General features: G+C 39.1%; 2 protein-coding genes across 4 annotated transcripts in view; one reads left to right on the top strand and one right to left on the bottom strand.

Moving 5' to 3' along the window:
- The first annotated feature begins 735 nt into the window (after positions 1–735).
- LOC144608449 (uncharacterized) lies at positions 736–14,552 on the top strand. Its single transcript, XM_078426221.1, has 10 exons — positions 736–804; positions 1,144–1,411; positions 4,021–4,178; positions 4,716–4,828; positions 6,334–6,458; positions 10,177–10,398; positions 11,397–11,486; positions 11,609–11,698; positions 12,840–13,007; positions 13,890–14,552. The coding sequence occupies exons 1-9, from the start codon at positions 736–738 to the stop codon at positions 12,980–12,982; spliced, it is 1,278 nt and encodes a 425-aa protein (XP_078282347.1). The 3' UTR covers positions 12,983–13,007; positions 13,890–14,552.
- Positions 14,553–17,054: 2,502 nt separating this feature from the next.
- LOC144608424 (glutamate receptor ionotropic, NMDA 1) overlaps positions 17,055–27,719 on the bottom strand; it is a 46,083-nt gene continuing 35,418 nt past the window's right edge. The window contains exons 15-16 of one of the 3 annotated variants that reach the window (XM_078426174.1): positions 25,814–25,927; positions 21,993–22,748 (exon numbers count right to left, since the gene is read on the bottom strand). In XM_078426174.1, the coding sequence (XP_078282300.1) occupies positions 22,737–22,748; positions 25,814–25,927 (126 nt within the window). In that variant the 3' untranslated portion in view covers positions 21,993–22,736. Of the gene's footprint in view, positions 20,820–21,992; positions 22,749–25,813; positions 25,928–27,719 lie in introns of those variants that run through there. The other 2 variants (XM_078426175.1, XM_078426176.1) reach the window with 2 other exon arrangements.

Below are 27,719 nucleotides of genomic sequence, written 5' to 3'. Positions count from 1 at the left end.
TGAACACCATGTATAGGCAGTGAATAGTAATCATTCGAGAATTTCTGTGTGATGATTATTAAAAAATATTTCAGCCTTTTGAATTTATGTTCTAGGTTATGTTCTAGGTGATGATAGTGATCTTGCCGAACCAGGCTGTGATGCAACCAGTCAATATGCTCCCTACTGTACGTGCACTTGTGGAAGTTCAAGAGAGTATTCGTTGACATATCGAATCTCCTCAATCTTCTGAGTAGAGGCGTTGACAGGCTTTCTTTATGATTGCATCAATGTGCTGGGTCCAGGACAGATCATCAGAGATATGCACACCCAGTAATTTGATGTTTTTGACTTTCTTCACCACTATCCCGTCAATGAAGACAGATTTGTGAATCCTCTGCCTTTCTCTTCTAAAGTCAACAATCAGTTCCCTAGTTTTACTGAAGAGCAAAGTTGTTTAACTGGCACCTTCCGGTTTGTCGATTGATCTCCCTCCTATACACTCATTTATCATCATTCATACAACAGTGATGTCATTGGCAAATTTGAAAATGTAGTTGGAAATGTGTCCAGCTGCAGGCATGGATATAGAGTGAGTAGAGTAGGGGACTGAAGGGCTAAAAGGTGCCTGATACAACCAAGGTATGGGGTGCACAGTAATCCAGGTATTGCAAGATAGTGTAGATAAGTTGAAATTTGACCTTAAGACCAAAATGCAGCCCCGGTCCAAGGAAATAACAAAGAAGCCGTGTTAAGATGTACACATCTTGGAGCATAATATTGTTCAACTACCAAGGTCATGAGCAGGCAGAGGCTGGAGTTCAGGTGAGTGCCCGTGAGATTTTCGGGCTCTGGATGGTGATCAATGAAGGCATTTAATTTCTTTTTCAAATATTATTTCAAATACAGTAATAATCTTACCTCAATACTAACTTATGTAATGCCAAATTCTAATAAACTTATATTGGGAAAATATTAATGTGAGCCTCACAATCTTTGACAACTGACCACGTTTGCATCAGTAACTGACTTCTTTACTCTGATTCCAATAATCTAAGTAATATATGCGACGAATCTGAGAGTCCTGCTTCTTACATGTGAATATTAGTGTTTGCGGGTTGTTCATCGGCGTGCATATGTGGTTCATATTTTACATCTAAATAGATCGGGGTCTTGAACGAGCTTCCTTCCCTGTGCTGTGGCCGGGCGGCGTTCGGGCGGGCGACGGACGGCAGATCTTCCCGCCAATTGCCAGCAGCAAAATGGCGGCGGCGGCGGCGGCAACTGCGCCTCGAGGGGCGGCGGTTGGAAATGGCGGGCCTGGGCAGCAGCCGGAGTGTGGCGGCGGCTGTCGTGGCGGTGGCGGCGGCTGTCGTGGCGGTGGCGGCGGCTGTCGTGGCGGTGGCGGCGGCGACGATGCTTCTCTCTACAGGTGCGGGCATCACACGCAGGCAGGCAGGCAGGTTGCCTTAGTTAGAAGCCGTATCAGTGACAACGCTTTTAACCTCGGAGAACGTGTAAAATTGACAATAGACACAAAACCCCAGCGGGTCAGGCAGCATCCCCTGGAGAGAAGGAATAGAAGATGATGTTTCGGTTCGAGACCCTTCTTCACAACCAAACGTGATTTATTTGTCCATTACATACAATGTACGCAGTGTCATTATACCCCCAGTGTTTTGGGGGACATGAACATCAGTTCGAGTCCTAGATGGAGTGTTTGCGGGTGCGGGTGGCGGGTGCGGGGGTGCGGGGGCGGGTGTGCGGGTGGCGGGTGCGGGGGGTGGCGGGTGCGGGTGAGGGGGTGGCGGGGGTGCGGGTGCGGGTGCGGGGGTGCGGGTGAGGGGGTGGCGGGGGTGCGGGTGCGGGTGCGGGGGTGCGGGTGAGGGGGTGGCGGGGGTGCGGGTGCGGGTGGCGGGTGCGGGTGCGGGTGTGCGGGTGAGGGGGTGGCGGGGGTGCGGGTGCGGGTGGCGGGGGTGCGGGTGCGGGTGGCGGGGGTGCGGGTGAGGGGGTGGCGGGGGTGCGGGTGCGGGTGTGCGGGTGTGCGGGTGCGGGTGCGGGGGTGCGGGTGGCCTGCCTGCCTGTCTGCCTGCCCCTGTCTGATCAGCCCATGAACACATACCAGAAGTGTGCAAACTCAGTAGACCATAACATTTCTTCAACACAATACCAACGTGATACCAGCGCAATAAAACATTCAGCAGCTGAACTTGTTGGGGAACGTCCATTAAATGAGTACAGACACAAAAAGCTGGAGTAGCTCAGCAAGTGAAGTCAGGCAGCATCTCTGCAGAGAAGGTATCGGTGACGTTTCGGGTGGAGACCATTCTTTAGATGTCATCGATACCTTTTCTCCAGACCACCCACTTAGTTACTCCAGCTTTTTGTGTCTACATTTTAAACCAGCATCTGCAGTTCTTTCCTATCCATTAAATAACTAAATTCAGTATTGAACACAGTATTACTGTACAAATGAGTACAGTATTAACATAGCTCATTGATGTGGGTCAATCAATGGGGGACTGCATGCGAGGAGTGGAGAATTTTGAATTGAATTGAATAAATTTTATTAGCCAAGTATGTATACATACAAGGAATTTGCCTTGGTGCTTTGCTCGCAAGTAACAACACGACATACAGTAAACAATTATGAATAAAACATAAAACATTAAGAATGAAACATTATAGTTTAAACATGTGAAGAATGAAATAAAATACCAGTGCAAAAGGAGGCTACAGACTTTTGGCTGTTGAGTAGAGCTACTGCTCGTGGAACAGCAAAGACGTACAGGTATGTAGGTTAATTGGCTGGGTAAAATGTAAAAATTGTCCCTAGTGGGTGTAGGATAGTGTTAATGTACGGGGATCGCTGGGCGGCACGGACTTGGAGGGCCGAAAAGGCCTGTTTCCGGCTGTATATATATGATATGATATGATATGATATGATATGAACAAAGCTGTTTTTATGTCTGACTTTGACGGTCCAGAGTCACCTTCCAGAGGGAAATGCTTCAAAGCGTTTGTGGCCAGGGTGAGAGGGGTCAGAGATGATCTTACTGCTCGCTTCCTGGCCCTTGCAGTGTACAGTTCGTCAATGGGGGGAAGGTTGTAGCCAACAACCTTCTCAGCTGATCGAACGATGCACTGCAGCCTCCAGATGTCATGCTAGATGGCTGAGCCAAACCAGATCATGATGGAGAAGATGAGGACAGACTATGATGGCAGTATAAAACTGGACCATCATTGCCTGTGGCAGGATGCCAGCTGTGTCGCTGCCTGTCTGTAGGCAGATTCCCCCCCATCCTGGATCAGTCCAATCAGGGTAGTATCATCCGCAAACTTGAGAAGCTTGACAGAGGAGTCTGTGGAGGTGCAGTCGTTGGTGTAGAGAGAATAAAGGAGAGGGGAGAGTACGCAGCCTTGCGGTGCTCCTATGCTGAACGTCAGCGGGTCCAAGATGTGCTTTCCCAGCCTCACATGCTGCTTCCTGTCTGTCAGGAAGTTGGTGATCCACTGACGGGTTCAGGCACAATCAACTGGGAGAGTTTGGTGTGTAGTAGCTCTGACACAATGGTGTTGAATGCAGGGGTAAAATCCACAAACAAAATCCTTGCATAGGTCCTCTGGCAGTCTAGGTGCTGGAGGATGAAGTGCAGACCTAGGTTGATTACATCATCCAGTGATCTTTTGGCCCAGTCTGCAAACTGCAGGGGGTCCAGCAGGGGGTTTGTGATATTTTTCAGCTGGGCCAACACGTCTTTCAAGGGTCTTCATGATTATAGAGGTTAGTGCGAGAGGCCAGCAGTCATTAAGACCAGTAATCCTGGTCTTTTAGTATTACTTTAAGAACTATAATGTGTCCTCTATGCATTGATATATTGTTTCAATGAAGAACTTGTCATCTAGTTTGTCTGTTTTTGTAGAGATGGCTATTCCCAGAAATGCTGGCATTTAATCTAAGTTTCCTTTTATAAATAACCTTTCTTACTTTAAAGCAGAGTATCTTCACTGAGATGTTTATCTATTTGTTTCTTTATGCAGATGGTATTAATTGCCCAGGGGATCCTAACTGGCACATTTTTAAAGATCACTGTTACCTTTGGAGTTCGACTTTAATTGCTTCTTGGGAAAAAGCACTAAATGTCTGTAGGGCTTATAGAGGCACTGAATTGCTCTACCTGGACACCATAGAAGAAAAGGTAAATATAAAAAATGAGCAGCTGAATATCTGGATAACCTGTAAAGGTTAATGTTTTAATAATTTTAACAATTTCTTAATAGGATACAATAAAATCTATTGTGCATAGTGGTTTTGTCTTAGCCACGTCTTAGATGATATTGTTGATAAAAAACAGATGTGTAACTCTCATGGGGAAGCTGATAGCATATTTGTTTCTTCTGATACCAAAATATCTCTTGCAAGAAAATATTCAGTGTCCTCTATAGAGGCATGGATTAGCCTTCCAAAATGTCTGTGAATGGCAAACTGCCGTGTAGGATTCCAGCAAGGATCCGATGTATGAGCCTATGTCAAGTGTAACTTTCCCTTGTGACAGCTTTATATTCACACTACACTAAATCATGTCCCAATCAAATTTATGGACATGTTCATCGTATTGTTTTCTCAGACCAGTCAGGGTTGACTTAAGTCCCCTGATATTCAGCAAATATGCAGCAAAATTGGCATGTTTAAAAGGAAGAGAATTTAACTTTTACATTGAATTATTTTACAACAGAATTGGTTCACAACAGCGGCCACTGGAGTTTACTGGACTGGACTCAACGATCGTGCAGCTGAGTCTGATTTTCACTGGACAACAAATGATTCCTTGAATGTTTCCCTGATTCCGTGAGTTTGTTACTGTTATTATATTTGTTATTATATTATACTGTTTTATCAATCTATTTTCAATTCAATTGTTAGATAGGAGCAGAGTAACAGAACAAAAGAACCGTATTGTCCAAAATGACACAATGACATGAAGTTGTGTGTTCATTCATTTGTTTCCTGCATCCCAACTGGCACTAAACTGATATCACGGATTTCCTGTAAATCTTTGATGTTAAGATTCTTATCCTTGTTATCTACTCTTCCTGTTGCCATGGCTAGTCCTACTTTTCAGCACCTGGCCCATATCCCTTCAAGCATTATTATCTGAACTCCCATTCAAGTATCCTCTAAATGTTGTAATTCTACCACTTTTCCGCCAGCTTGTTCCATGCATGCACCACTCTCTCAGGGGCTTTTAAATCTTTCCCTTCTCGCCTTAAAACACTACTTTTTCACTCTCCTACCACAGAGAAAAGATGTGACTGTTCACCTTATCTATGTTCCTCATGATTTTATATATTTCTACATAGCCCTTAATAACCTGCACATCAGGAAAAAAAGATCCAGCCTCTCCTTATAACTCAAACCCTCCAGACCTGGTAGCCACCTCGAAAATCCTTTTTGCACCCTTTTCAATTAAAGCAATTCAAGAGAAGCTTGGTTTTATACAGTACCTTTCACGACCTCCAATTGCCCCAAACTGTTTGTTACTCCAGTTTTTTGTGTCTGTCTTCGGTTTAAACCAGCATCTGTAGTTCCTTCTTACACATTTTGTCTGAAGAAGGGTCTCGTCCCAAATTCTCCAGAGATGCTGCCTGTCCCGCTGAGTTATTCCAGCTTTTTGTGTCTACCTTTGATTTAAACCAGCATCTGCAGTTCCTTCTTACACATTTCGACTGCGGAAGGGTCCCAATCCAAATTCTCCAGAGATGCTGCCTGCCCTGCTGAGTTACTCCAGCTTTTTTGTGACTATCTTCGGTTTAAACCAGCATCTGCAGTTCCTTCTTAACTCATTTCATCTGAAGAAGAATCTCGAGCCAAACTCTTCAGAGATGCTGCCTGTCCTGCTGAGTTACTTCAGCTTTTTGTGTCTATCTTCGGTTTAAACCTAACATAAATGTAAATACTTTAGTTTAATTTAGAGATACATCATGGAAACAGGCCCTTCAGTCCACTGAGTCCATGCCGAACATAATTACCTATCTATTCACGCTAGTTCTACGTTATCCTATTGTTTCACCACTTTCTACACACTAGAGGCAAATTACAGAGGCCAATTAACCTACAAACCTGGAGGAAACTCGCGTGGTCACAAGGACAATGCGCAAACTCCACACAGACAGCACGCTTGGTCAGGATCGAACCCAGCACTGTGAGACTGCAGTTCTACCAGCTTAGCCACTGTGTCGCCTTATCACTGTGATAAATATCTCTTTATAGAGTCATTATCAAATAATGCATAAATACTCATCAATTAAAATTCTTGTTTTAATTTTAATCCATTAATGTTTTATGCATTGAAGATATTTCACAAAAGATCTTCAGAGGGGAGATCTAAAGGACTGTGTTCAATTGGATACCACGTCTGGGCTGTTAACAGACATTGAGTGCTCAGTAGAAAATTATTTTGTTTGTAAATCAATGAAGGGTAAGTAAAGGAGAATTGGCAAACTTTGCACAAGGGTAATTTGACTGAAGACCCATTTGTAGCAAAATATGTTAATAGTGAGTTGGACGTAAATACAAAGGACTTCAAATGCATGGATCTGGAGCAAATTCAAAACTACTGAAAGAACTCAGTGGGTCAAGCAGCATCTGTAGATGCAAAGGAGTGGTTGATATCGTGGGTTGTGACCATGCATCAGGACTGAGAGTGTGGAGAGGTTAGCCACTCTATACAAGGGAGGTGAGAGACAGAGGCTAGTAGTCATAGATGCAATCATATGGTGGGAGGAAGGAGGAAGAGAGATGAGCACATGAAGCCGGGTATGGAGTGGAAGGAGGCAGTGCTGAGACTGAGGCCACCAGGTGATAGGTTACAGAAGACAAAGACCTCCCTGCACCTTATTGCTTACCAGTGTTCAGGGCTCTAAAATGCCTTTCTAGATGAATCAGAGATTCGCATGCTCCTCCAACCTGATCTATTGCATTCAGAGCTCTCAATGTGGCCTTCTCTACATTGGCGAGACAAGGAAGAGACTAGGCAACCATTTTACAGTGCATCTGCGGTCTATCCACAATGGCCATCTTGAGTTTATAGTGGCTTAATATTTCAGCGCCCCTTCACATTCCCAAACTGACTAGTCAGTCCTCGACCTTCTCCACTGCCAAGTTGAGGCCAAACGCAACTAGAAGAACATTGCCTAATATTTTGTTTGATTAACTACATCTTAATGAATTGTGAACATTAAATTTTCCAATTTGGTAACCCATCTCTGCATTCCTTTCCCACTCCCACCAGTTCACCCAGAGTCTCCCTCTCTCTTTGTTGATCTTTTCCATCTCTTCCCTTCCCCATTACCTAGACGTTAACCTCTCCCATGTTCCATCTGCCCTATATCCCTCTGTTATAGAAACATAGACATAGAAACATAGAAAATAGGTGCAGGGGTAGGTCATTCGGTCCTTCCAGCCAGCACCGTCATTCAATATGAACATGGCTGATCATCCAGAATCAGTATCCTGTTCCTACTTTCTCCCCATATCCCTTGATTCCATTAGCCCTAAGAGCGAGATCTAACTCTGTATATATCCACATCACCTTCTAGCCTATATCTCAAACTTCCCTCTTCCCTTCTTCCTTCTGATTCCAGTCAACACCTAAAACCATTTTTTATTTCTCCTTTGTGTTCACACCAATCACCTACCATTTCTGTCTTAGCACAGATCCTACCTCCACCTGTCTCCATCTGCATATCATCCCTCCTCTTCTTGTTCCACCCACCAGCATCTAGCTCACTCTGCTCTGTCCTGTTTACAAGCTCTCTTCCTTCAACATTCAGGATCTCAACCTAAAATGCTGACCATCCCTTTACCTCACAGATGCTGCCTAACCCACCGAGTTCCAGCAGTTTATTTTGTTTCTGCAGTGAATAGGCTTTGTTGAGTTTTCATCAATGCTGTGTGGTTTTGTGCAAATTAGGAGAAGGATTTGTCCACTCAGCCCCACGAGCATATTCTGCCATGTAATAAGATCATAGCTGATCCAAATGTAATCTCAGCTCTTCATTCCCACCTTTTCCCAGTAATCTTTCATCTTCTTGCTTATTTAGATTATTAAAATTATTCTGTAAATTAAGTTCCGAATAGTAACTCACTTAAAAAGATTAAGGAGAGAATTTTAGTAGCTGTGGCATATAGGTGGAATGTAGGCCTCCCCGTGCAAGGATTGCTGTCGGAGGTCTGGTCCATTTTTATGGCTGCCCTTTATGCGGTCCAACGGTCTGGCTACTCCCTTAAAGCATTGGTTCAATGTACGTTGCAAGGATTCTGATCGTATCGTTAATAGCATCCTCTGCAGGGTCAGTGGGAAAACAATAATAACAATATTTCCAAAGACAAAGAAAACAATCTACTCTTTCACTATTAAATCATGAGCATCATTTTCTCTTGACATCTTCTGGCATTGAACCATATCATTGTAGTAATTGGCAATAAGGTTAGCAGAAGACTGACTGGACGATGACAAGAAGCTTGCTTTTTCTGAAACTTTGGGGATTCAGAGTTAAAAAGTCAAGAATAATATAGAAAGTCTAGGAGTGAGATTAAAAAGGCAATTAGGAAAGAGAGAAAGTTAAAATATGCTTTTAAGTAAAAGTATACAAAATCTAAAGTTGCTTTATACTGTAAGTTCACAAAAAGATTGACCAAAGAAAGGAACTGGTTCTGTCAGGGACCCAAATTGGTAACTATTGGGATAGATATGAATATTGTTTTAAATGCCCTAGACTTTGATATCATTCATTACAATGCTGTGGAGGTATGGTTACCATCCTGAGTTTCTTTTGTCTATTTTTCAACAAATAGACAAAATCAACTTGAGTCTGAAGAAGGATCACGGCCCGAAACGCCACCCATTCTTTCTCTCTAAAGATGTTGGCTATCCCGCTGAGTTACTCCAGCTTTTTGTATCTATCTTTGGTTTAAACCAGCATCTGCAGTTCCTTCCTTCACAAATTAACTCATTGTTGTGTGTAAGAACAGAACCCATTCCTATCCCAGATGGCCTGTATTCATTAGCTGTGGATGACTTTACATAGAACTTACCATGCTTAACAATCAGAATATTCTACGTCTGACTTCTTGCAAGGTGCTTCTTACAAGAGGTTCACTCTCGACTGCTGCTGCCTCTCTCTCAGCACTCTTCTAATCCAAAAAATCACATCTATGACAATTTGATCAACATTGCCTTCCCTTTTGAGTGTGACATTTTCATTCCCTATGTCCCATAAGAATATTTGATATCCAGCGATTAGCCCAAAGTTCCTTTGATGGAGAAAAACTTTTTTTAGTTTATTAACAGCCTAAAACTTGTAACAAATGTTTCCACTAATATTCACAATGAGCTCACTGAGGACGGAGCCAGACGGAGATACAGGCTGTCTAGCCCGTGTGGATGGTAGGATCCTAAGTAGTAGAAAACTTTTTTCCACTGAAGTACACAAAGATCCCATCAAGATCATCCTATGGCAGATAACAGTGTGAGAATCTATATTGAATTGGGTTTAACTGAAATTTCACAGTTGCAACAAAGCCCCATGAAAACTGCCAGGTTTTTTTTTTAAAACTAACTTGCGTCCTCGGAATGGAATCATCCAGGTCCAAACGTCCTGTCCATTATCTGCCTCTGAATATTGCCGCAGGTCAGGCAGCATCTCTGGAGAACATGGATAGGTGACGTTTTCGGTCAGTATCCTTCTTCAGACTGATTGTATGTGGGAGGTGGGGGGAAAAAGCAGGAAGAAAGGGGAATAAGACAAAGCCTTGCAGGTAATAGGTGGATACAGGTAATAGGTGGGTGAGGGAGGAGGTTGATAGGCAGATGATTGGACAAATGCCAGAGATGAACAAAACAGAAGGCTTGAGACAAAAAGATTGAAAAGTTGTGAATTGTGAAACTAGAGGAAGGAATGTAGAGGGAGGAGAGAAATAGGTGCGAGTCCAAATGGGGCACAGGAAATAGGGGAGGGGGATGGGGGAGGATTGTAACTTAAATTGGAGAATTCAATATTCATATCATTGGGTTGTAAGTTACCCAATATGAGGTGCTGTTTCTCTAATTTGTATGTGGCCTCACTCTGACAATCAATGTTACCCTCTTTTTACAGATAGCATTGTAGATTTATTTAGAACTATGTACCTTTCAGATATGGACTGGTTTGAGAGAAAGCAGAGGATGGGGCTGACATTAAAACCTCCGTATGTGTTCCCTTCAAAAAACAATCTGACTGCAGCTAAACATGAATGCTTGCAGCTAGGAAGGGCGTGCACTGGAATACTGGAGACTTGGATTCCCAAAATGTTTTATCTTCTTGATGCTTCAGCCATCTTCATCTTCAATCTTGATACGGCCATCTATATCCCGGCAGGTAAAAAACCATCTGTTTATATCTCATTTGAACTTAAGTTCTACTTAAGATTGCTTATCCCTCAAGTGCCTATCTGATTTACTTTGAAAGCCATGACTGATATTGTTTCCACTATCCTTGCAAGACGAGAACTTGGATCCATGGATTGACCCAGTCTTGCTGAGATTTTCCAGCAGTCAAACTGGGTGTAAGATATGAGAACTGACTGATTGAAATGGGGTTTGTAGGGTACAGATATAGGAACAATGGGGGAAGGTAGGCTTCTTTTCTTACTTAAATTTATTGCTTTAATTTATTATTTTTATTTATCCTTTATAATTTTTTGAACATTAATTAATTCATTTTAACTGTCAGAACCATTTAACTAAACAGCTGACATTTCTGACTGGGGGGAAAGCGCTAGCCTTGGGGTTGGTCAGATCTGTTTTGGGGGTGCGTCCTTAGCATTGTGGGAACCTCAGGGTGATTCTGAGCAATGAGCGGGGGGGGGGGGGGGGGTTGGGGTGGTATAAATGAATAGTGAAATATGTGGCAGTGTTAGGGGTTGCAGAATTTATCTAAAAGTTTGATGGGTAAAATACTAATCTTAGTTGTAGCATTATTTTCAGGTCATCAGGGTCTCATTGGTAGCAGAAATTTTATACCAAAGCTGTATTTTTATCAATGGTCAATAGAATAATACACATATTCTTAATTTTTAAAGAAATGAATCTTAAGAATAACATTCAGATTTTATGGAGAATTTTAAGTTAAGATTTTTTTATTGTGATATTTGCTCAAGAGCTTCCAAAATGTAAGTAATAAATTCACTTCGTTGGTAAATAAAGTAATTTGACTGACCAAAATGATAAAAGGTGAAAAAAGTGAAATTTAAATAATGGTTTTGCTATTGAAACCAATGTAATGGGGTTTGAGAAAAGCTGACAATATTATTTTCTAATTGTTGTCTCCAGTATTGTTTAATTTTGATCTACAATCTGACACTGGTTTCTTTGCAGTATGTGTTTCACAATTTCCTGGACCAAAATGTGGCCAAGAGGATCGTTTGTGTAATTGCATTGGGATTGTAAACACTTCATTTAGTGAAGGTATGATTGCTGATTTCATTGTTCTTTTTGAATCAATAAATAGATTGTGAAAATTTGTAGAAATGTTATATATACTATAAGAAAGCAAAGGCTCATTGAATTGCCTGTCTCTTTTCTCTCAGTGTGTGGTATTTCTGTGCAAAGATGCCAGGACCTTTGTGCCAGAAAGAAGGATGGCACAGATTGTTCCAAGTGTATTCCAATTTGTCCAGGTTAGTATCCCATGAAGTGAGTTCTGTGTCTCCAATATTTGGTGAATAAAAAGTGATCAGTAAATAAGGGATTATTCTGGAAAAAGTGTACAGAATTCATTGTGCAACTAATTTCAGTTAATTCTAATTATTTAGCAACAGAAAGGGGAACCACTCATATTGTAGTACTCCAAAATGTATAATAACTTTTCCCGCTTGCTTAGAAATCAATATTATGTGTATGGAAGCCTTGCTTCTCAATTTTGTTAACATTGTTTTTACGGAAACCCCTTCCCTCCCCTAACTCCAATTGGAAATGTGCAAAGCCAAGTCATTATTCCAATGGTATTGTCTTCCTTCTCAACTTCACTAAAAGCAAGAATGAAAAAAAACTGATCATCGGAAGGCTTCAGAAATCGGTATATTGCAGTAACTATGTAAAAAACTGACCATAATTGATTCCAATCCCTAAATCTCAGATTCTAGTAACAGTAGTACTCTGAAATGAGAAGAGAGATAATTAGGATTAAGCCTGCCTTGTATTTTAAGATTGGAAAACGTAAATGTGAATTTAAGTAGATTTTTTTGGGACAATGAAATAAAATGCCAACTAAATAAATAGTCTTCATCTTCCCCTGCATGGACAGCACACAAATAAAAGGTTTTCACTGTATCAGTACCTCACTGTGCACTTGAGAATATACCAATATCATTTAAGAAGTTTCATAGATTATTCACCTTTTAATTCACTATCATTCTAGAGAGGGTGTATTTTTAGCTTTTTATTCAATCCTTTTATTTTGTAATAACTGATTTTACAGAAGCATGTATCAGAGTGTAGGTGGATGAAAACTAAGTGAAACATCTCAAAAAATGCATGACTGTAATGAAAAGGAACTACTTATGTGATTTGAAGATAGACACAAAATTCTGAAGTAACTCAACAGTCAGGCCACATCTCTGGAGAAAAGGAATAGGTGAATGAAAATAGGAATCAGACTGAAGAAGGGTCTCGTCCTGAAAACGTCGCTTATTCCTTTTCTCCAGAGATGGTGCCTGACCCGCTAGGTTACTCCAGCATTTTGTGTCTATCTTCAGTTTAAATTAGCATTGTAGTTCCTTTCTATACAACTTATGTGATTTTCTTTGTTTTCCTTCTCAGACAATGCAGAAGACGTTTTGAGTGGGGAAGAGGCTTCAATAATAATGTTGGCAAAGGCCAAAATTTTTGGAGGTGCTTCTATTCTATCTGACAATGACCAGGATTACCTTGATGGATTTAAAGTATTTTACGGAAAAACGTGATTCAATCTTGTCTGCTTCAATCACTGTAAGTTTGATTGATTCTAATGTAGGTTTAACAATTATGGTGAAAAGTAGTTAACAATGCTCAGAACAGTGAAATAATTGACATAGCTCCTGTGCCTGAAACATCCACATTGACATTGAACTTCACTGCATGCAGGGAACTCGTGTGAAGTTGAGATTTTTCAAAGGTGTGGATAACTTAAGGTAAGTGGCTGCATGGCAGGAATAAATAAATGATTTAAAATCTGGTATTGTCACACCACATCCTGATAAATCGGGGCATACATTCAAGAAAAAACAACTTGGTCTGTTAATTTATCAAAGCTCTTTTTTTTAAGCTGTTGAAGAGATGGATGAGAATGAGTGGAAAACTTATTAGTTTGGTAACCGCTGGTGAGATTAATTCAAGGACATAAAAGATTGCGGATAGAAAATATGAAATTATACTCAGATGTAAAAATTAGATTTGGGAAAACAATAAAAAGCAATTTAGCAACGTTCAGTGTTCTGAGTGCTCCCTCGTAGAAATTTGCCAGAAGCTGAGAATCATGTTGAGAGCTTTAGCCTTCAGTGTTAGCGAGGATGTTGGCGTTCATTACAAACTAAATGTGGGGAAAATAAAATGGGATCAACATAAATGGGTCTTGCTGTTCAAAGCTACAGCCATATTTCTCTGCCCACGGCTAAACCTATCTTCAGCCACATATAGTTTTGTTAGTGCGGTGAGAAACAAATAGGGGAGCAGGTTATTTAATCTATTTGCATGTAGGTCATAGTTCATTGTATGAGGAAGCTTTAATCACCTGGCAGTTGCCATTCAAATTATGTCCATTGTTTTCACTTTATTACTTTACTAAAACTAAATAAGTAACTCATCTTTTTGTGCTTATTTATAAATATGCAGAAAATATTATAATTGACAATTGCAGAAGAAAATTGGATTTCGAGATGCGGCACAAACATCTATTGGACTTCAAAGAATGAGGCCAGAACTTACCAGAAATCTGTTTTAAAGCTGTTTTAATTCTAAGATCATCCGTTTCGGAAAGCTGTTTTAATTCTAAGATCATCCGTTGATGGGTTTATCTGTTTACTGGAAATAACAAACTGTATTATTTAATACACTAAAACTCTGATAGTTTGCTTTCCAACTATCTGTGAATCCCAATGGTCGGGCATCAGGCTCAGCAGGTGATGTTAACAAGGGCCGTAGTTTCCATGTTCTCTGAGCTCTCATGTTCGCATGGATGCCCAGTTCCCGTGACCCCTTTGCACTCAACGAGGATTGGGTGACCACCCTCACTTTCCATCAATGGGGGGGGGGTCCAGTTCCCAGGCTCCCTTTTCACTCATCTGTGTCCCGATTTCCGCACTCCCCTGAAACTTAACCTGGTTCGTTGGAAATTGTAAAATACTGCATATCTTCTAAAAAAATGCATTAAAGGTGTATTGGAGTATTAATAGAAAAAGCATTCAGTGGTCTGGAAAATCTGCCAATTCAGCACCACTAAAGTCCTGAGTCTGCCAAGTCATTAGCATTCTACTGTATATTTCTTCCTTAAGCTTTCCTGAAAATTTGTTCACAACAGTTGATTTTTTTGGTTTCACTCAAAAATAAATACTTTTGAAAATCCCCGGCTCCTGATGTGATTCATTGTAGAACAATACCATTTGTTACAGAAATCTTCCAGAAATGGTGTGATGTTGTGCCCAAACAACAGAAATGCTAGTTCAGAAACATTCATTGGATAAAAAAATTACCTTGGTATTTGATTTGTCTTGCAAATCATGAATTGTTGCAAAATTGTACAAATAGATGATTTTGAAACCTTGAGGTCAGTTGCATTAGCTGTAATGAGCAATTTGGTCAATGAAAGGAAATATTTAACCACCATTATAATCCACCATTATACACAAGCAGTCTTAGAGCAACAAAGCAATCTAAAAACAAGGCAGAGAATAGTGTACTAGCAGCCAAGAAAATTCTGTTTCAGCAATAATTAACTGAGAGCATAGCATGCCTGCCTTAAAAACAAAAAAATGCTGGAGACACTCAGGTCAGGTAGCAATTTAGCAGGTATCACGAAATGCACCTATTCCTTCTCTCCAGATATGCTGCCTGACCCGCTGAGTTCCTCCAGCATTTTGTGTCTATCTCAGGTAGCATTTTGGTCACTAATGGGTTCAATTCTTTTACTGGTTACCCTTCTGCCCTAAATATACAAATAAAATGTTTTGGTGTTTTCTCTGATAGGTTGCTGTCTCATTCCCAATTTCCTTTTAAATACTCCCATACAATTTATATGTTTCTCAAGGGCCTCCCTTGTTTTTAGTTCTCTGTTCTTTGTGATCTTTTTTTTTCCTTTATACCTTAATCCCACTTGACATGGACCTTAGGCATTTTGAGTATAGAACAATATAACATAGGAACGTCCTTTGTTACATAGTGCCTGCCTCCATATCCCTCCATCTCTGCATATTCATGTGCCTATCTGAAGCCTCTGAAATGCCATTATCCTATGTATATCCTATATCTCTCCTGGCAGTGCGTTCCAGGTGATCTGTGTAACTTCCCCATTCCTTTAAACTTTATCTTCTCACCTTAAAGCTACGTCGTCTCGTGTCTGACATTTCCTCCCTGGGGAAAAGGTGATGACTGTGTATCCAATCTTATCCTCTCCTAACTTCGATTGGCAAGAGAAAACAATCCAAGTTTGTCCAGCCTTTCCTATCGCTAAAACCCTCTAATCCAACGTCTTCTGCATTCTCTCCAAAGCCTCCACATTCTTCCTGTAATGCGACGACCAGAATAATATAAGATCTGCTGTCCTAAACCTTTCACCCCCATGTGAATATGTTGGCCTTGATCTATTATTTCACTTTTGAATGTCTACCAAGTTGGGTGTAGAGCTACCAGAAGGAAGCTGATCACAGTCTATATTTTCCAGGTCTTATGTAAATGAAATTAGCCTTCCCTCACTTTCTTCATCTTTTCCTGTAAATAAGCAAATACACCATTTTATTACCAAGTTTTCTGCTGAACTAAAAGGAGACCCCTTCTAAATATCCTGCATTCACCCTATAGGTTATCTTGAAGAACTATAAAGCAAGGAAACCAATACTGCTACTTTGGCTGAAAGTAAACCTGAAGAAGCATCTCACTGGTATAGAATTTTTAAAAATATATAATAAACATGAGGTTGTATCGTTAGCTGCCTCTGCCAACATTGCTATGGTTAACATTTTCAATGCTAGCTTTCCAACTATTGGTAGTGCTAACAGTAAAGTTAAGACTTATTGGAAGCAAGATTTCTTGTTACTTTAGGAATAATTTTAGCATGGTGTACCTGATGAGAATAAGCTATTTGTGGAGTTAAAATGGAGGCAGCTTTTTTTGTCACACTTGCCTTGATACCCAGGCTAACTATAAGTGGTATAATAATGTATCAGACTGTGTTTGGGGCCCTTTCTATGGTGCGACGATCTAATAAAAGTCATCGGTCAACAATGGAATTTAATGTGTGAGTTTAATCGCTACTTGCGTAGACCGTGAGCAATCACAGGTTCACCAGATGAGGTCGCTGGTGGACAGGAACAGACCCAGAAAATGTGGGTCCCGATGAAACAGTAGTTTACTTCAAAATTCCACAGAAACACATGGACTGCCATATTTATGCCTGGCATCTCTGCCCTCCAGTTCCTGGATATTAATTATGTCTGGATGCATCACCATTTACTTGATAACCAGTACCATTGTGGTCCCATTGGTCGCCTTCTGGACCTGAGATGCCATTCCTGCCCACCTAGAGGGTGATGCCATCTGAATCAGTCTTTAATCCTTTGATTAAGTTAGAAGTAAGCCCGATTGCTAAAATGATATAGTCACATAAGTGTCAAATTTGCTCTGACATCCTCCTGGCATTTTAGTTCAATCTGATGTGTTCTCAATGAATTACCAATGTTATCTGTTTTGCAGAACAGGAATCATTTTATATCAAAATAAGAATTGTCCATGGTATAAGTCAAAGGTTCAAAATGTTTACATTTAAACATTATATAAATGACAAACTTCTTTTTAAATTATTTTTATTTCAGAATTGTTGAAAAAGTGTGGCCATTTTCAACACCATGCAGTTTATCTACCCAGTTCTAAACCAAATTTACAGGAACTAATGTAAACAATCTCAAATACTAAACATTATTCAAAACCAAGATACTGGAGATTCCAGATATCTGAAATGAAACAAAAAACGATGGAAATGTTCAGCAGATCAGGCAGCATCTGTGGGTGAAGAAAAAGAGTTAATGGGTTGATAATCTTTCATCAGAACTAGGTAGACTTAGAAATGAAACTAGTTTTGTCATTTTGTTACAGAAACTGAGAAGCAGGCCAGATAGAACAGCCCATCAGATGGAGGGAGACAGGTGGTGATGCCAAGTAAAAGAGGGTGGTAAAGAAATACCTCCTCTAGATGAGATACTGTTCTTTGAACTGGAATATACATGCCTGATAGCCGGATTAACAGTGGTTGAAGAAAATAACCATACTGGAAACACTGGTGAGGAAGATGATAGTAAGAACAGATAAGAAGAAATGTGTTGCATGTAAACGTGCGAGTATATAATGGCAGTTTATATAAGTTGTTCTGCTTAATTTTATAAATATTCTTGGGCAAGGTCAGTCAATAACTATACCTCTTATCCACTCAGCTCTTCGTGTCATGATAATTTTAAATAACTTATGAACTATAAAATAATGCATATAACTTTTGTTTAGGAAAAGGTAAAAATAATCCTCTGAATTGAGTTTTTGCTGTACTTGAAGAATATGGATAATTTTGTTAATATGGTGTGGGATGTTTTCATTAACAGTGCTCCAAGACTTGAAAGTATGATGTAGGATCCCACAGAATGTAGGATAACTGTAGGATTTTACATATTCTATTTCTTCTTCTCTATTCCATACCCAACTTCATCTCTTAATATTTTCATTGCCATATTCATGAATAAAACTTTAGAATTGTTAAAACAGAAAAAGCTGTTCCCCTTAAATGTTTCCTCTCTGCAAGAGAAATGTAGTCAATCTCATTCCCCAACTCTTTCCCTGTGCACCCTGTAATGTTTTTCTCCCAAAACTATCAATCTAGTTGTCTTTGAAAGTAACGGGTGAATCTTTTCCCGCCACACTCTCTGGCGGTGAATTTCGGATCACAGATTTTTAGCTTTGTGGAGACGAGATTTCTCATCCTATCCAAGGTCATCTTACCCAATCGTTTCCGATTCTTGATGTCAGTGAGAACAATTTAGCATTTCATTACTCTGATTAAGCCCTTGATAAAAGGGAACGTTTTTTTCAATTCCCTGGAGCATTTGATCAGCGCAGTCCATGGCTACCAGGACCCCCCAAAATAATAATATAGTCCTTTATTCGTCCCATACTGGGGAAAATCATTAACATATTAAGAAAAAGCATTGGGTATCTTGGAGATTTCTGGACATCCATTCCTGCCTTCTTGCCAAAAATTACATCTGGGCGACATCTCAAGTGTTTTGTTGCACACTTGACCTTCCTGAGTGGGATTCTAAGATGTACTTGCAGATAAAGGCTATATTAACCAAATAGAGGATAACTTATCTAAACTTCCAAAGGCTCCCTCAAAATACACAACATAGCACCAATAAACAAGCAAATATACATTTAAGAGCTTTATAATTAACAATTCTGCCTTTCAATGTTTGATGAGTAATTCTGGGAAATGATATTAACAGAGTGCATAGCTTTGGAAATCATGGTGGAGTTGCGTTGATATCATGTTACTTTAGTGTAAATATATTAAATCTGTCTAATGCTTAAGATGAAAGATCAGCAGACAAACATCATCTCTCCCTCTTCATTCAGAAAAACTGTGGTCGAGAAAATCAGCCCAAATTGCTCAACAGAAAATTTCACTGGATTCCCAAACTGCACCTGTCCTTCACAGAAGTAAAGAGACTAAAATAATTCCCCAGAAAGTTATATAGCCTTTTGATAGTTTTACACATACCACTGGTTGGCATATTGAAAGGATGCCTTGAAATATAGGGCATATATGTTCAGATCCTGTTGGTAAATGTTGTCCGTTGAGTTGGAGTAACATTAAAACAATGAAAAGCAAACTTGTTAATGCATCACGTGTTTTAGTTTGCTCCCAGACATTTGATGCCTGGATTTTACGTTAAACAAAATATTGGTTGATTCATATAATTTAGTGCATTGTTGAATTGACTCTATAGTTATGTAGGCATGATGTCAGCCTGTTACGGTCACACTCTTTAGGTGTTTCAGTTTCCTCTGATACTGTGCAGGGTATGGACTTTTCTTCATGCATCTCTCACATTGATTTTTTATTCTTCTTTTCTTAACCTTAACTAAAGAGTTGATATAATTCTGAAGCAGAAATGACAATCAAGGAGCTTTTGTTTGTTCAATTCTATGCTATTAGCAGTAGTTTTGCTTTTAACAAGAATTATCTATTAGAATCCCATTTCATATTTTTCTATTTACCTTTATTTTCTTTTTACATAAGCAATTATATATCAAATGTCTGTGCCTTAATAGCCACTTCAATGAAAATTCATGTCTGAATGATTTTGTTTAACATCTCATCTAACTCTTTCCCCACACACACTCCCACTGCTCATCCTTTTAATTATCTGCTCATGATCCTGAGATTGTATCCCTTGTTATTAATTCATCAAACACCAGATATAACCTCTGCTGCAATGTTCCAAGAAGAAATTTTAAGTCTTTTTTAAATCATAATCTTTCAATCATGTTGTTTTACTTAATCTCTGATGTACATTTTATGATTTATCAACAGACATCCACTAACGTTAGCAAGTAAAAGATATGTTAATCTTATCCTCTTATTAAAATATGTGCAGTAAATGTGTGAATTCAAAGTTTGTTCTCACAATACAATGCTTTCTAAGTCTTTAAAATTATTTTTGTTTAGATTTGGCACAACTGTCAAAACACAACAAATCTGCTCCCTTCCCCCACACATTATATGCTTTTGCCTCTCAGAAACATACCAGCTATTGCACAAGCATCATCATTTTCTTCATTTACACTTACCCTTTTTGTGGACCCCCTGATTACATCGGTCAAGTAAACAACAATTTCTACAGAGCAGAGGGTTATATTATGTTGTGGCTTGATGCCTGCACGCACCAACCCCATTGTACTCATTGCTTCAGGAGCCAGGCAGTATCATTGCACTAATAGCAACAATGAACTGCAGATGCTGGTTTACAAAATAAAGACATAAAGTGCTGGAGTAACTCAGACGGTCATTGCACTACTCTTGGATAGATTAATGGCAGATTCCCAAGGGAAAAACTATGACACTAACCCATGGAGCTACCCAATTTATTCATCAGTAGTTTGCCAAGTAGTTTTAATGATGACAGTCAGTGAGAAATGCTGAAACTCTGCTGATTGGTTTGATGAATATCTAATACCAGAGGTTGAGTAAGCAAATAAAATACTGGCAGTATGTGCAACTTTCCTCTGATTAGACCACACAAGTTTCAGTAACTTTAACACTGAAGTTTTGCAGAAAAAGCTAATGCTGATGATTCTGTTGTGATTCCACGGTATCTTTTGATTCTTCTTTCCTTTCACTCTGCTTACTGCTGGTGTTCTAAAGTCTACTGCTGTTGGATAATAATTCTTGAGTTGCTTAATTCTTTCTGGTTTTAAATATCTGTATTCTGGGCAGATTCACACTACTGTGCTGACAGAAGGGTCTGAGAGGTTCAGTTGCCCACTTATATCAGTAGGGTGGTACTGCTGTAAAATAAGAGAGAGAGAGAGAGAGGAATTAGAACTAGTCTTCCACAAGTACACAGAACAATTAGTGTGGCCTTCACCCTAGATGTCTACTTGTCATTGCTCAACCTTGCAGGAACTAGCAACTCCACTGCACATACACTGAATTTGTCAAACTATGTTAGCTTGACATTTTATTTATTCATGGAGAATGGGAATCTTATATTTGCATTCAGCAGAGCTAATGAATGTTGAGATGGGAGTTGGGCACAAGTTGGGTACTCTGTTGGCAATGCTGGTTTGATGCCTGTTGAACAGGAGAGATAAATGTCCAGAACCAGGTCTAGATTCAGGCCTGGTAGGTATTTTCTTGGTGAACTGTGGGCATCAACTGGGCAACTTGCTGAAGATCACTGATTTAATTGGGAGATCTGTTCACTACCCCAGTTAACCAACCAACAGTTGCAGCTTTTGGGGAGATGACTTTGGGGACATTTTTTTCTCAGTCTATCAGAAATCTTACCTTTGGGGAGAATCCTCCAGCAGTCCCTTTACGGATTGCTGATTGGACATCTCACCATATGGGGAAACAATCTTATCATCAGCCATTCATGTTTATCTTCATTTCTCTTCAGAAGTCCCAATTAGTTATGTACATAAAACATCTGCCGTAGTGTTTAAATCAGTGTCTGACCCAACACTGCACCATGGAAAAATGTATAGGGCCTACATCGTATTCACTATTGCACAGAGTTAACCAAGAGTACTGTTTAATACTTTTGACATTTGTGATATTTCACAGTCAAATTCATATAGTTGAGGACGAGATGGTTCAGGATGAAAAGGTAAACTGGAAATCCCTGAAACTCTTCCGAGAATGGAGCTTTTCAAATGCTCTCACAAATCAAAAATTATGCCAAATGACATGAACACTAATAGATGCTTTTACTGTCTCTAAACCAGCTACCAATAGTTATCTAGTGGAATAAATATACTGAAAAGGATCACAGAAACTATTTTTTCCAGTGGAACTTTCCAGATCATATGTTGTGCTCTCAGAGCACGATGCTCACATTTTCAGCCCCAGCTCTTTTTATAAAATGTTACACTAGATTCACAAATGTTTTTAATTGTATTCCACAAAAATAAAGTATTGTCATTGAACTAAGAAAAATGTTGATGGCTATGTTTATTCCCATTTATTAAATGATGAAGATCCTGAGTGCCATTACTGAGGTAACAAGTTTTTACTGTGGGCTGCATCTCACCCAAATATATAGTTTCAGTCCAACCCATCCATTTTTGTCAAGGCATTCATTGTAGGCATCTATATTCTACTCATTGTTAGACACATGGCTAGCATTGATGAACTTTTATTTTTGAATCGTTTGTTTCAATAATAATACATCTTGCTTGTCATACCATGACGGATAAATAATTGTGCTTATCTGCAATTAGAATACTATTTCTTAATTTTAAAAAGGACAAATTACAATACTAGTATCTATTACATTAAAACTTGTTTCATGATGGTTTTGATCTATTAGTCAATATAAGATTGCTGTCTTACATCAGTAAATACCCAATGATTTTCACAACCTGCATGGAAATATGGACCAGAATCTGCTGCATCGACATCCTTTCCTTCAATAAAGCAAGAACTGTAAAACTTTTACAAATAGTATCCATTCCTCACCATCCAGTGAGGTAACCGTTTTTCACATAACCGGATCATACATCATTCATCATTCAAAGAAAAAAACAACCAGATTAATCAAATTATGTTTTCACGAATATTCAATTTATCAAGCCTAGCCTTCTGGTCTTTGCATCAGTCCTAGACAGCCAGACTGAGGTGGAGAAGCAATTCCCAAAGGTCTATATTGTTACTTGGGAAGACAACCTTCTAATCTAAAGAAGGAGAAGCAGGAAGAAGCATCACTGTTCAGTCTGAAAGCAAGGAGAAAATATGTTTTTTTGTCAGAACAACACAATACAAAATTGTAATATATATCAAGATTCTTTTTGAGGAATGCCACAGTGCCTGAGAAATGACAGCCGGCAGGCACATTGCACAATGGAGCAGAGGGTAGGTATGAAGAACACATAAACTTGCCAACTTTGGACTTGGTTGAAGATGAAATCATTCAGTGCATATCAAAGAACAGGAAAGCACATAAATCAGGCTGACAGACAAGACAGGTCATTTTGCATTTTATTTTATTTAGAAAGTAAAATGCTGTTCAGTTAAAAAAAAATACATTAAAATTCTCTAAACAAGATCTGAAAGAATAGCACAGTGTACAATTAAGGGAAATGGGAAAGTAGTTCATCATGCAACTATTCTTCTATATCATCTTGTCTGACTTCAAATATATGAAGATCAAAACACTGTAAAAGCAAAATTAATTTAAGATGCCACTGGTGAAATGATGCAAATAAAACTTAGGCTTCTAAGTAAGGAGGCAGACAGAGGTAAAGGACAGAAGACAACTGGGAGCCCTACTCTTGAAATAAACATGTCTGTTAAGCAATACCTTAACTTAAGAAAGAAAACAATCCCAACAAATATGACAAGTGTTCCAAAGTAAGGGCGACTGGAGAAGCAAAATGGCACAATCATTCAGGACCAAGGGAAACAACCTTTCAAATGAAAGGAATTACATTCATTTCCAGGGGGATGCCCACAGAAAATGCAGCAGATAAATAATTGAGGGAATTTAAAAAAAGGATTTTAAATTACTGTTTGACTTGACAATAAGGAATAATCCAAATGGGTAATGAAGTGTTTATTCACCACAGTTGGTTTAAGATTGCTAAAGACCTATGGGATGGAAATATCAACTAACCAAATCCCTGACAGGAGGGATGAAGTCGGAGACAGGAGGTCATCGGATGATAACTCCATGAATATATCCAACCAAATTTGATGATTTCATACACTACCCGATAGCACTGTTGCTCGATTATCAGGAGAGCATGGATCCACATGGCATGTACCACACTATCTACTGTATTTCCCTTGTCAACATCCAATACTATTCATCTCCTCAATTGGACAGAGTCATTCTTGGATCTGAAAAATGCCGAGGATGCACAATCAACTCAACGGTCCTTGAGAACAGAAATTGCAACGTAGTGTACCAGCAGCTGCACTACAGTTAGTTGAAATGTTCACCAGAAATTTAGCCTTTATCAAGCAAACGGTTGTTATTGTTCAGGCAGTCTAGTTCATTATTTCCTGTCTATGTCCTGCTGATTTTTATCATTTATCTTAAGTGATCTTGATTGGCTGCATTTCTTCTAATGCTATTGTCTTACCTGATCAGGTTCACACAGGCAATCAATATATTTTTTTCTATTTTTGAGACACAACTATTGATCGAGGGACTGTGATTTAGATATAATTTACTTGCCTTACATTCATTTTTTCATAAATATCAATTAAAATGGGTAGCAAAGATATTAAAATAAATCTTCAGTGAAAATAAAGATTGTGAAAAGAATACTACTAACTTACAGTAGAACCAGAAAAGGACTGAAGAGCTAAAATGGTTTAATGATGTTATCATGTACATGGCATTAATGTTATGATATCTAGAAGCCAAATTCATACTTTAATGAAAAGCAGGAAACGCTTGTTTCTCTACAAATGTGAGAATATATTCTCAGATACTACATTTCAGAGCTGTGCATCTTTGCAATCTTTTAGTTCTGTTGCGAATGTAGATAAAATTCATTTTGCTCTTCATATTGGGGAAATTTCACGCTGCATGTACCTGTAAGTTAAGCTTAATTGCAGCAAATTAAATCTAATTTGGCAGGTGAAACTCAAGTTTGATGCAGCTGAAGATAGATACAAAATGCTGGGGTAACTCAGCGGGTCAGGCAGCATCTCTGGTGAAAAGGAATAGGTGGAGCTTCGAGTCGAGACCCTTCATCAGACCGAGAGTCAGGGAGAGAACTAAAGGTATTAATGTAGCCGAGCTTGCTTTTGTGATGATGTGACCAAGTTTTGTTTGAGTGTACAAGCTGAATTTAGATCACTCTTGTGAGAATGTGCGTTTAATGAAGGCTCCAGCTTCTACTTTCATACCCAGTGTGAATGCTAAAACTAGCAAGAAATTTGTCCTTATTTCCCACATATGTAATATTCCTTTTGAAAGGTAATATTTATGTGTGGGACTGCTGCTAATCATAAATCCATTACTAAATACATGGAATATACATCCAAAAGAGGGAGTGGATAATGTCAAGATAAAGGGCTGTAGTTGTTGAAAATGTGTGACAATTGCAGACTTTGTTGACCTTGCAATAAGAACAAGTCACGGTAAAGATGAATTTCAACAAGAACTTGGTCAAATTGGTCAAGTAAAAGATGAAATCTAAAAGGAAACACAAGTGTCTGCAGAGAGAAAGACAAAGTCAAAACATCATTACATCATTATATCATCACAGTTCACAAAAAAAGGTCATGGCAGTGACTTAATTTAGAAATGTCATCCTCATTATCACCATCATCAAAAAGCAGCTGAAAGAACATGATCCTTGCAAATGGTGAAGGATGATTCTTTGGAATGATAAAGAACATGATTTGAAGGATGTAGATAAAATATTAATGCTTGGACATGGCAGAAGACATGAAGCTGAGAAATGATGAAATCCATGGATTTGGCAATGAACCTAGAGACTCTAGTGGCAGTTGTAAGATTAAACTGAAGGTTACTCTCATCATGAATGGATCAGCAATAAGCATAGGGAATACTTTTTAGAACAGAGCTGAAGACCAGGGCAACTAACAATGGCAATGAGAGCAAGAACAAGTGTCAGACATAAACATTCAAGGATGTTATCAACACTTCTGGAGTTCTCCCCCGTGATTCCTTTGCCCAGTGTTAAGGATGTGATGCAGCCGTTTCACATGGGCATGTGGTGATGTGGTTATGTAATAGTACTGAATGAGCTTTGGGCTAATGGACTCATGGTATGGTGAAAGGAGTCCCAGATCCTCTTACCGTGTCTTTGGAAGACCTACGTCTCTTGAAGCTGGAGGTCAGTGTTGAAGTGAGCGATCTAAAAGATGCTGCTTTCTTTTTAGGGTCAGGCTCTGCGCTACCACTTTTTCTATCCTAGAACAGATATATTTGATGTTATTGACTTTTTTTCTGTCGATAGTAGCTATTTATAACCTACCTTTGTCTAACATTTGTAGTGGCAAGAAGAAATCAAGTAGCTGTACACTACAGATAATTGGCTTGGCAAACCTCTGTGGCAACCTGACCCAAGAAAGGCAGTTCCCACAACCTGACTGCTAGAGGACGATTTAATCACTTTGAGGGTCCCACATTGTTAAATTGGCAAAGGAGGGCCTAACTGTCAAGCAGCAATAATGGTAAATCAAAGGAAAAACCTCGCCGCAGGCTGAGATTTGTGAAAGAGCAGTGAATCTAATGAACGTGACTCAGATCTTGAAGATGAGAATGTATGAACCTTCGTGTATGTAGTGCACTAGTCACTAATACACTCGTGTTCTTTGTATGATTTCCAAAACAAATTATAGAAATAAAATAAAATCTATAAAAAAATTAAATCTAAATAAACTTAAAGCAATATAAGTAATACCTGAACGTTACCATTAAAATATTATAATTTCCATTAATCCATGTTAACATGTTTCTATTCCTTCTGCCTCTTTTGCTGTGAAAAGCCATGAAAGACACATTATTTTGAGCCAAGACTATCAGGCTCCTTCATTGAATAACTCTAGCTCCAAACTGATTCCATCCTTTTTCAAAAAATGCAGAAGGATGCATTGAATAACCATGAGTGAAGGAGCCAATGGGCTCCAGTTCATTTACTTAAGACTGCGATGTCAGCAGTCACTATTTCCTGTGTGGAGCCCAGACTCTTCAATAACTTGGATCCATTACTAGATGCAATATTGTTTTCAAACAAAATAGAAATATAAACAAGAGCTTTCTAATCTTGAGCTTTGAACTGTGGAATCCAGAGTACAATGACGCGTGGCAATGCAGCTGATGCCTGTCAAATTTAGAAGCAAAGCACGAGTTCTTTTAAATTCAGAAAGACTTAGGGAGGGAGACAAGTGCTGAAAAACAGGTACGTGGCTTGACGCACAATCAGGATACTAAAAAATAAACACCCGAGCAAGGAGGGTTTGTAATAGGTCAATTTTCAATAAAGCCTTGAGTAAATTGAGTATTCTGTATTGGATTGATTACTGAAACTGCTGATACAATATATACCAGGGATAGATGTGATTTACGTGCTACTTGGTATGTCCTTCAATGGGAAACCCAGCAGTAAAGAAGGACATACTTCTCACTTTCTTCTTTAATTTCCTCATTTGTTTTCACTTTTGTCAGAATCATTGACTGTGTGCCAGTTCCATGTGATGGAAGACTCACTGATTGAAGAATGCAGCAGAGATCACCACACTTTCCCTACCTTCCACATGCGTGCGACTCCCTCTTCTATATTCACAATCCGGAATTATAAAATGAGGCAGCCAAGGTTGGAAATTGCACAGAACAATATTAGCAACATATATGTTCATCTGAAATCCCATCGACCATTGTTTTAATTAAGGTATGGACCATTTTAACCTAAATGTATTAATATTAAACCACATGAAGGAATATGAAACAAATATGTTAGCACATAGATTACTACTATTGTATTAGGCAATTTAAACATATTTCCCTTAAATCTATTGCTCTATTTAGTGCCTGACCTAGAGTAATTTATTCAATGCCTTCATCAAAATCTGATGGCTCACCTAGTTATCACCCAAGATCTTCATCTAAATCTGTACTGAAATCAAATGTTCCTCCTTGTAAAAGAACAAGAGCAATATTTACCGTGGTCCAAAAGCTAATGAGATCATTCATCGTATAGCCA

The sequence above is a fragment of the Rhinoraja longicauda genome, chromosome 31 (genome assembly GCF_053455715.1).
Source record: "Rhinoraja longicauda isolate Sanriku21f chromosome 31, sRhiLon1.1, whole genome shotgun sequence".
In the NCBI taxonomy this organism is placed as follows: Eukaryota; Metazoa; Chordata; class Chondrichthyes; order Rajiformes; family Arhynchobatidae; genus Rhinoraja; species Rhinoraja longicauda.
The sequence above is the reverse complement of the archived record's forward strand: the minus strand, read 5'-3'. Positions and strand labels throughout refer to the sequence as shown.